The sequence below is a fragment of the Sinocyclocheilus anshuiensis genome, unplaced genomic scaffold, assembly GCF_001515605.1.
Source record: "Sinocyclocheilus anshuiensis isolate Anshui unplaced genomic scaffold, SAMN03320099.WGS_v1.1 scaffold923, whole genome shotgun sequence".
In the NCBI taxonomy this organism is placed as follows: domain Eukaryota; kingdom Metazoa; phylum Chordata; class Actinopteri; order Cypriniformes; family Cyprinidae; genus Sinocyclocheilus; species Sinocyclocheilus anshuiensis.
In genome coordinates this window covers 429,343-440,634 of record NW_015544138.1, presented here as the reverse complement: position 1 = coordinate 440,634, position 11,292 = coordinate 429,343, and the positions used below count along the sequence as shown (strand labels likewise).

At 37.1% G+C, this 11,292-nt stretch overlaps 1 protein-coding gene across 1 annotated transcript in view; it reads left to right on the top strand.

Annotated features, from left to right (window-relative positions):
* Positions 1-11,292, top strand: part of LOC107694983 (A disintegrin and metalloproteinase with thrombospondin motifs 20-like) — a 139,308-nt gene that overhangs the window by 61,548 nt on the left and 66,468 nt on the right. Inside the window, exons 15-18 of the mRNA XM_016494735.1 lie at positions 1,499-1,742; positions 9,141-9,349; positions 9,448-9,496; positions 10,740-10,894. Of these exons, the coding sequence (XP_016350221.1) occupies positions 1,499-1,742; positions 9,141-9,349; positions 9,448-9,496; positions 10,740-10,894 (657 nt within the window). The remainder of the gene's footprint in view (positions 1-1,498; positions 1,743-9,140; positions 9,350-9,447; positions 9,497-10,739; positions 10,895-11,292) is intronic.

Genomic DNA, 11,292 nt, shown 5'->3' with positions numbered 1-11,292 from the left:
ACGCTTGTAATGTGTTGTAATGCTTTTTTTCCCTCAGTTGGTCAGAACAAAAGTGGCAGACATGTTACTTACTTGTTCAGATGACAATATCTGGTGAAAATTCTTATCATTCTTATCATGTGTGATTCCGAAGTACAGTATCCACACCAGTGAGGTGACTGACAGCCACACATTAAAACATTAGATTAATCCGCGCTGAGGAGCCGTGCCGGTGCACAACCCACACAAAGAAGATAATTCAGCAAATAACTGCAATTGCAGGTTTCAAACAGAGGTTTGCCTCCAAAGAGGCAAAACTTACAGACTGCAGCTTTAACTAGCAAACTTCCATAATTTATTGGTATACGCATGATCTCTAAACTGTTCGTTTCATTACGGGAACTGTGGGGAAAGTTGGCAGGTTGCTTTTGCGTGAAGTAGCTGGTTAAATGATTAGTTCACTCCTGAATTAAAATGTCCTGATAATTTACTCACCCCCATGTCATCCAAAATGTTCATGTCTGTCTTTCTTCAGTCGAAAATAAATTAAGGATTTTGAGGAAAACATTGCAGGATTTCTCTCCACATAGTGGACTTCAATGGGGATCAACGGGTTGAAGGTTAAAAATGCAGTTTCAGTGCAGCTTCAAAGGGCTCTACACGATCCCAGCCGAGGAATAAGGGTCTTATCTAGTGAAACAACCAGTCATTTTCTAAAAAAAAATTAAAAGTTATATACTTTTTAACCACAAATGCTCGTCTTGCACTAGATTGACCTCATGCATTACGTAATCACGTTGGAAAGGTCATGCGTAATGTAGGTGGAAGTACCGACCCAGTGTTTACAAAGCGAACGTGCAAATAAAGTCAAAAAAGGTAAAACAACAATTTCAGACGATTTTGAAATTGGAGGAGAAAATGAGATGGAGTTTTTCACCCTACGCTACCTTTTTGAACTGGAGTACACAGACGAAGAACTAACTGTGCGTGACGTTTCCAACGTGATTACGCAATGCGTGAAGTCGTGGATGTAGAGCTAGTGCAAGACGAGAATTTGTGGTTAAAAAGTGAAGTGACTGGAGTAATGATGCTAAAAATTCAGCTTTGAAATCATTTAAAAGTAAATTTACAATTTTAAATATATTTAAATAGAAAGCAGTTATTTTAAATAGTAAAAATATTTCACAATATTACTGCTTTTGCTGTATTTTGGATCAAATAAATGCAGGCTTGGTGAGCAGAAGAGACTTATTTGAAAACCATTAAAGATCTTACTGTTCAAAAACTTTTGACTGGTAGTGTACATGCAATTTTTAAAATCATAACATGTAAATTTATATAGTCGCCAGTGGCGATCTCAGCAAAAATATTACTCACAAATTAATATTTTTTTGTCACAAGTGCAAGCTTTTTAGTCGTAGTCTGGAGCCCTGATAAAGGTGAAATGAACTACGCGAGTCATTCGACAAACGACAAACAGCATGAATGCAACTTTACCTCGATTACTTGGCAATCACAGCAACAACTCATTCGTGAAAATCAGATCCCGGGCCGCCGTTACAGTACTAGACGTCTCGCTGGAAACACATGCAGATTAGCAGGAGAAGTGACAAGCGATCCACATGGAGAAACGAGCTGCCAGGAACAGCAGCCAAGCCGGAGAGCCGCGGCCAACAAATTCTCCAACATTTACAAGACTTCAGTCTTTTTCTCTAACTGCCTGAGACGAGGACAGGTTGAAGGTTCTGCCGTGCCGAAGCCGGGTTAGGCACACAATAGTGTCTATTGTACCTCCAGACATAAAGCTTATTGGAAGAGGAACCGAATACAAGCACAATTATGATTTGACTTCATTTACAAGCATCTTTATTGGGATGCTACCATTCTGTCCCAATAAACCGATAAACTTAACCAGCTAGTTCATGTTTTAATGCATAGTCGCCACTCCATACTAGGTCCCCTGCTGAAAAGAACCGTTTGGTGATCGTATGGTTACTAGTAAATTACAAACCAAGTTGACCAGGCAATTTAGGCAAGTTAAGAAGTCTGATTGGGATGCCAGGATCTAAAACAAATTCTCCAATGAGACGAGGACAGGTTGAAGGTTCTGGTGAGCTGAAGCCAGTTACATACACAATAGTGTCTATTGCACCTCTAGACATAAAACCTTATTGGAAGAGGAACCAAATACAAGCACAATTATGATTTGACTTTAATTGCATATTTATTGAGATACTGAGATACTATACTGCCTCAATAAACGGACTCTATTAAATGATTAGTTCACTTTCAGAATTAAAATTTCCTGATAAATGCAGAAAAGCAGTGTCTATTTCGTGCACAACTTGAACAAACTACAACAGGTAAAGAGCTGTCAGCTGTGTGGACATGAACAATATCGTTAACAATTCTCATTTATAACTGATACTAATATGGCTTCTTGTTATCAAGATCTTTAGTCTATATGTGTTCTGTAAATGCGTGAACTTCATATTATTTGTAGCGCACTTGCCGTCCAATAATCACAATAAGCTTTGTTAACTTTTAATAAACAAAGTAGGCTATCAGCTTTAAAATTCTGCCAAATTCTTTATGAAATGCAAACAATAAATACGGTTTTGGCGCTCTTTAATGCGGCATGAGCGATCGCTTTAGAGCCTAAGTTCAAGCGGCATGTGAACTCATCGTATCTTTCTCTTTACTACTATAGTACGAAATAAACATGAATGGACATCAAAAGGTATATTATATGATACAGTACAACCTAATCGAACTGATCACTCATTTATTGTTTCAAACTGTGAAAAAAAAACGTGTAAACAATATCACATAACAATATTTACCCCAGAACAACCATTTGGCGTCCATAAGCTCATTAGTCAGTTTGGACAAAATAACTATAAAGAGGAGCATTTTGCTAAATATATGTACTATATTGCATGCTCATATTTGTACTTAACCTGTTGTCAACATAAGAAAGAAAGCAAGGAGCTAAAGATCAAATTCAACAGCTCCGATATAATTTCATGTTACTAATGAATAAAAAACAGATGGGATGTGTGTAAGACATATGACAACATTTATAAGATGCATTGAGGAGGAGCCCAAACTACACTCGATGGCCAAGTGATGTGATATTGGCACAGATTCTGTGCAATAAACAATTCTTTGTGACTGTTTAGTTCCTATTTTAAGTGAACCTTAAAATGCTGATGCTGTAAAAGGAGGGGAGACATAAACACAATGCAGTATGACTGAAATGTTAAAGTGTTAAAAAATAAAAATAAATAAAACACATGTATTCCATGGCACCTAGAAAAAAATCATCTGGCGTCTAAATTTGTTTCTTATAGGAGCCAGTGGCTCCTTAATTGATTTTTTTTTTTCAGGAACCCTGTTTATTTATTTAACCAGGCAAGTCGATTAAAAACGGGTTAGTTTTGTAGTAAAACACTGAGAAGTTATAAGCTTAAAAGAGTTTATTCCTAAATAAAATATGAAAGGTAGGTTGTTGTTGTTGTCATATTTTGAAGGATTCTCCAAGGAAACTTTTTGAAGATGCCATATTACCTGAACATGTGTTTTGCGGTGTGACATCTGTGTGCTCGTGTGTGTTTTGAGGATAAAAGTGTGTTTTTCCCGATCGCTGAGAGCCGTGTACGAGTGCACCTCCTGTTCTGTGGGTTTGTTGTAGATGCTGAGGTCTGTCATTAAGATCTGACGGGATTTACTTCAGCAGATCAGCTGTTCAGTTCACATGTCACGCTTCACATGTCATTTGTCAACACGGAGAAGGCCATCGTGTGTTGTTTTGTTCATATAGATCTATTTTTGCACTCTGATTGTACTTCTAATGTCAGACGAACTTCTAAACCGGTTTTAAACTGCCTTACACTAATGAATCGATTACTGTGTTTAGCTTAAGAAGTAAGCTTAAGACCGAAAAATACCCGGAGAAAACAGACCATAGAAGAAGACTAATGATGCTGCAGCGCCCCATGTGGCGACAATGAGAATGCAACACTTGTGCTTTGTTATTAAAGGTGCTGTATGTAAGTTTTTGACTCTACTAAAGCATAAAAATACCATAATATGTTTCCAGGTATTTAAGAAACATACTAAGAATAATGACTTTATTCAACAATTCGTTTCCTCTGTGTCTCTCCGCATCACCGTAGCGCCATTTTGGAGAATATGCGCTGAACGCAAGCAGCGTACGCTATTCTGTGTCAGCCGGATGCGCTGTTTTCGTTCAAATCAAAGGGTAAATACACGCAGAAAACGTATCCTTGTGTCGCGGCTGACACAGAATAGCGTACGCTGCTTGCGTTCAGAGGATATTCTCCAAAATGGCGCTACGGTGATGCAGAGAGACACAGAGAAGACAAATTGTTGAATAAAGTCGTTATTTTTGTTTTCTTCGCGTACAAAAAGTATTCTCGGCGCTTCATAACGTTACCATTGAACCACTGATGGCAGATGGACTATTCTGACGATGTCTTTCATACTTTTCTGGACCTTGACAGTGTAATTTACTTGGCAGTCTATGGGACAGTCACAAGCCTCCCGGTTTTCATCCAAAATATCTTAAATTGTGTTCCGAAGACGAACGAAGCTTTTACGGGTTTGGAACAACATGGGGGTAAGTGATTAATGACAACATTTTCCATCATTTTGTGGTGGAGTAACCCTTTAACATATTTGTTTATCTGAAAAACAACGCTACAGTCGGTTATTCTCCTTTGAAAATGTGCGTTCCGGGCCGGAATGTCAGTCTCTGTTTTGGTTTGTGAAACCTGCCCACTGCCAGTTTACCCAATTGTATTTCTGCAGCCTGGGTTGCCAGTTGGCGAAAAACAAAGCGTATTTAATTTCATTCATCGTCAAGTGCACTTGTTCCTGTTGGTGTCGTCATCTGGCAACCTGTGTGTGCGTCAAGTCTGAGGAGGAGGGGCCAGGTGAAAAAACCACTCCAATATTTTGAATTTGGACTGCAATGCCTAGTTCAACCACTCGGTGTCAATCCAAACCCAAAACCCTCTCCAATATTTTGAATTTGGACTGCAATACCTAGTTCAACCACTCGGTGTCAATACAGTACCTTTAAATGACTTCTGATATATAGAATGAAACAGTGACCTGCAATCATGTACTTGCATGTTTGTTTATTTATTTATTTATAAATGCTACTTATATTAAACTACTTATTTATAATTATTTCTAATATTTGATTTCCTTTTTTATGAGTGCAAGAGAATATTTGGTGGGAAATTACGTAGGACTGGACTTTATTTTCTCAATCAAGATTTGATTGGATCATAAAAAGTGGGCTGTGATATTATTGCCAAGTATGAACCAACAGTTGGTTAGTATAACCGATGAATCGTGCTCAGTAATACCTGGAATGTGAATTAGGAGAGTAAATAGAGTCAGTTTTGATGTAAATCATATGCGTGTGCTAATTGAACCCTTCTGTGAGTGTCGTGACCTTTGACCCTGAGCTGTGAGAAGTCCTGCCTGTAAGGTGATGTGTTTTGCAAACGAGCTTGTCAAAATGAGAGAGGTCGAGAACGAGAGGTGTTTCTCCTCTGTCACTCCTGCGCTGATGGATGCGTGTTCACCACAGCGTTCACACAATTACAGGGCACCATGCAGCACCTTCACACAGCAGATGGACTGGCTTCTGACAATTTTATGTTCCTTTTTTATAATTACATTAGATTTTGTGTATTTATTTAGTTGTGGCATCAATTCATTTGATTTAATTTTCTTTTCTTTTCCTTTCCTTTCCTTTCCTTTCCTTTCCTTTCCTTTCCTTTCCTTTCCTTTCCTTTCCTTTCCTTTCCTTTCATTTCATTTTATTTTATCACACAGCAATTAACCATACAGCACCCTAACACAACATATGAATCAATGTTTCTGCTGCTTTTGGTTTTATTTATTTATTTGTTTTCATTATTTATTATAACTAACCCACAGCTGTTGCCTAAATAATTTTTAGTTTATATTTTCTGTTATTTAATTATTTTATTAACCACACAGCAGATAGGCCGGCTTATTTTTGCTGCTTCTGACAGACAGATTCATTCATTCATTCATTTTATATATTTTATTTGTAATATTTATTATATATTTTATTTATCACTGTATCACAGTTGTGGCATAAATTATTTTATTTTATTTTATTTTAATCATACAGCACTTTCACACAGCAGATGGATGGTTTCTGCTACTTTTGACAGGTTTATATTTCATATATTTCCTTAAGTCCTTATGCAAAGTGTGCGAGAGTGTTTCCTAGCTGTAGATTCCCAGCGGATTTGTTGGCTTTTACTAAATGAGAGTGTGTCTAGTGAGGTGGTATGGGTACATTTTGTGTGTGTGTGTGTGTGTGTGTGAAAGTCACAAATCTAAAACACGTGTTGGTAGCAGCTGGGCTGGTTTTTCTCACTCGACCTTCAAATATCTCACTGCATTCTCAATTAAGAGCAAATCTTGACAAGCTCAGAGTCACCTCAGCCCGTCTCTCTCTCTCTCTGTCTCTCTTTCTCTCTCTCTCTCTCTCTCTGTGTGTCTCTCGCTCTCACCTCAGGCCGTTTCCACACCTTCACGAGTCTAATTGAAGGTCACGATGGCCCCAGATGCTTCTATTGGCAGAACAAACAGCCCATACATATGGCAAGTGTGTGTGTGCGCACTGAGGTTTACCCCTCCTTCACTCGTTCTTTTTCTCCTCGGAGCCTCTTTCAAGCTGCGGTTCTCTCCCACAGCACCTTTTCAAGCTAAACAAAGGCGCTGTAAACATGAAGATGGCAGCGGGGAGTGGAATGCCTTTAAGGCTTCAGACTTCAGACTCTGACAGCACTCGGGTCTCGCCGGTGGTCCGGGTCTATTCTGTACCGCCAGCACATACACATGGCCATTTACAATCTGTCACACACACACACACACACACACACACTCTCTCTCTCTCTCTTTCTCACACACACACACTGAAAAAGAACGGGTTGAAAGTTGAACACTTTGGTTACCATATAACTATAGACTATGATAAAAGTTTATCAGCATGCATTGATTAATCCCATGTTGTAGAAAAAAAATAAAAAAATTGCGACCAAATTATGTGCTTGTGCGACCAACTGAGAAAGTTAGTTGCAAAAGAGCGACCAGTGGGAAGAATGAGTCTAGAAGAACAACTTTTTTATTTTATTTTATTTTATTTTATTTTATTTTATTTTATTTTATTTTATTTTATTTTATTTTATTTTATTTTATTTTATTTTATTTTATTTTATTTTATTTTATTTTATTTTATTTTATTTTATTTTATTTTATTTTATTTTATTTTATTTTATTTTATTTTATTTTATTTTAACAACTGTCCCTTATTTGTTTACTTCAATTTAGTTTTATTTTATTTTATCTCATTTATAACACATTTTTAATTTAATTTAAACAACTGTCCCTTATTTGTGGTGTTTACTTTAATTTAGTTTTATTTTATTTTATGTAATTTTTAACAAATGTCCCTCAGTTGTGGTGTTTATTTTATTTTTAATTTTTATAAGCAACAGTCATTTCCACTACAACCGACAATTCTGCTGTTAATAAAGTTTTATCCAAAGTTAGTGTACTAAATTTGTCAGTGAAATATGAGATGTGATGTGAAGAAAACAAAAATCATTTATCTCAAAAAGGAAAAAACCATAAACATATTTTTAACGTTACAATTGCATTCAAGCTGTGATTTTGTCAAATTATGCGAAACGTGCATTTAATTGTGTGTATTAAGGGTGCATAACATACTCGATTTGAAATGAGCTGTATAATTCATTGTTGGAGATGTGGTGGAAATGAAGTGTTATAAGTGTATTTCAAGAGGGTGTTTCATTTCTTTTAAGTGCAGCCGCACATAGAGTTGAAGAAACACCCCGACACGCACACTCTCACACACACACACACACACACACACTCTCACACTCACGCACACACACTCACACAAACACACACGCACACACACACGCACACGCACGCACTCGCACACACGCGCACACACGCAAACACACGCTCACACACACGCGCACACACACACACACACACACTCTCACACTCACGCACACACACTCACTCACACGCACGCTCACACACACACACACACACTCTCACACTCACGCACACACACTCACTCACACGCACGCTCACACACACACACACACACTCTCACACTCACGCTCTCACACTCACACACACACACTCACACACGCACACGCACGCACACACACACACACACACACAGGTGCGCAGTCTTGTGCGGCGTGTTTGTGTAAGTGTGTGTGTGTGTGTGTGTTTGTGCCCTGCGGCTCTCTGTGGCAGGGTATCCAGTTGCAGTGTGTGACTGGCAGCATCAGTTTGCATTCGTTAGCTGTGGTTTGGAGTGTAAAATGCGTGTGTGATGCGCTGAAGCCGTTTCACTCCATATTTAGCTTATTCTCAGAAACGTCTCATCAGACAAACCACAATCACAGCAGACCTGCCATCTTCACATCCACTCAGCCTTCTGTTTCTGACATTTAACTGTGAACACTTCAGAAACATAACACAGATTTAACAGATGAAAAAGAGCTCATGCAGACATGGTCAGAATATGAACTATGGAACATTAGACATCAGATACTGTGGCTGTACAGCAGTACAGTGATGTACAGTATCAGATGGTAATACTGCAGTGATTACCATATTCATGTATTCTAACTGAGAAACATATTCATGCTGTATAGTATTTTACATATTATACACAGTATATACTGTATGTGTGTGTGTGTGTGTATTTATTAATAGGCCTATATTATTTTACATTAGTAATATATAATATATCATATAGTTTGAAATGTTTTACAATATAAAATCTAATATATGAAATATATAAAAACATAACTCATAAATAATTTACAGACACACACATATAATATGCATTTATATAATATTTGTATAGAGAGAGAGATTTTCAAAAAGTATTCAGTTTTATAAAAACTTTTATATGCATTTAAATGAAAAAAAAAATTATATGTAATTTTGTCTATCTATCTATCTATCTATCTATCTAGAAATACATGTGAAATACAGCCGTGATGCGGCTCATTTCTCTGTCTGCTGTGGTTCAGATCAGACGAGGCCTGTGTTTAATCCGTCCTGTCCTGGTGTATGGCGCTGGAGTGAGTGCTTGTCCGTCATTAGCAGCAGTGAGTCTGGTTTCGGATCGGGACGCAGGTGGACTGCTTCAGTCAGACTCGTGTGTAATGGCTCTGTTGTGGATTCCTGCTGGACGCTCTTGTGTGACGTGGCTTTTATCAGAGGAAAGAGGAAGCCTGCAGTCAGAGATGAATATCACACACAGAGTTTGAATGAATGAATGAATGCAGCAGTCACCGGATCTCTGTTACTCTCACTCTAATTATGCTTCCTGTTTAGAGCCAGATTACTGTGTTACTGAGAGGAGACACAGATACTGTGTACCACGGTACAGGGATGTACAGTATCCCATGGTAATACTGTGATGATCACTATATTTATATTCTAATTAATTGCCATATGCATGTACTACGTACAGTATTTGGCATTGTCCTTGTAGATACTTTAAAGAATACCATGATGCTACCATGGCATATGTTCAAGGTAGATAGGTTTAATAAAAAAAAATAAAATAAAAAAAAATTATATATATATGTATAAATATATAAATATAAATATATATATAATTAAAAAGATTTAGATATTTAAATATATATTTTTAATTATTTCAATATTTATACATTTATATAGGGGGGAGATTTATAAAAACATCTTTATAAATAATTTATAAATAATTGATGTATTTAACTATTTTCATTTACTGTGTTAATAGCGTGATTTTTCAACACCTACTATTGTAAATTCAAGTTGTTTTTTTTTGTCCATAGTCCATTTTTTTGGGACATTTACTATTGTGATACCATGTTTTTGCACTTTTGCCACTTTTGATATAATTTATCTTATTTGCAAGTTAAAATGACTTGTACAACCAGGTTGATTATACTTTAAAAACTGAAGGCAGTTAGAAATTGTTTTGCTGTGTACTGTAGTTTTTTTCTCTTGCAAAAATTACACACACACATGATATGTTTTTTAGCACAAAGCGTGTCATTGCAGTTTTGAAAGTATCTTGTAGTACCATACCATGACATATTGTGACCCTGGAGCACAAAACCAGTCATAAGGGTCAATTTTGTGAAATTGAGATTTATGCATCATATGAAAGCAGAATAAATAAGCTTTCCATTGATGTGTGGTTTGTTAGGATAGGACGATATTTGGCCGAGATGCAACTATTTGAAAATCTGGAATCTGAGGGTGCAAAAAAATCTAAATATTGAGAAAATCATCTTTAAAGTTGTCCAAATGAAGTTCTTAGCAATGCATATTACTAATCAAAAATTAAGTTTTGATACATTTACGGTAGGAAATTTACAAAATATCTTCATGGAACATGATCTTTACTTAATATCCTAATGATTTTTGGCATAAAAGAAAAATGGATAATTTTGACCCATACAATGTATTGTTGGCTATTGCTACAAATATACCTGTGCTGCTTATGATCTGTGAGGAATGATGTGATGAAGGAAAGCAGGAAGGGCTTTGGCAGTAGAGATGTGACTGTGGGAGGAGAGGAAGCAGCGCTGCGAGACTGTAATGAGCTCTGTCGCTCTTATCTGTGCGCTCAGGTTTAGTTATCGCGTCTGGTGCGCGTGTGCGAGACCGACGCCAGCCTGTCCTGCATTCCTGCCAGCGCTGCGCTGCGAGGGTTCGGTTACTGCCAGCGGCTCTCTGTCTGTCTGATGACGCCAAACACAGAGCATGTGCACTGTCAGATATTACTGTAATGAGCGAGTATTAAAGGTGCAATAGGTGATTGTCTTCAGAAAACCCTGTAACCTGAAAACACAATGCGTAATTTAAAATGCAGGTAAAAAATCAATACGGAAAATTTTCATATTAACATAGTAGATTGTGCCCTAATTTTACAGACTCTTCTTGGAGTGTAGCATACTAACTAACTACTAATACACTGCTTAAAGCATAACTGTTGAGAATGTGTAGTATTACTAGTTTACTAAAGCAATAAGCGCCAAGAAGCCGTGGTTTACAGTGAATTTATAACAGCTAAGGGCCGTTGTTAGGTACGACGCAAAGCTTTTATAAAACGCTTATTGCTTTTATAAAACGGTTATTCCATATATGTAGTAAGGTTTCACAAAATAAAACAGAGCAAATAAA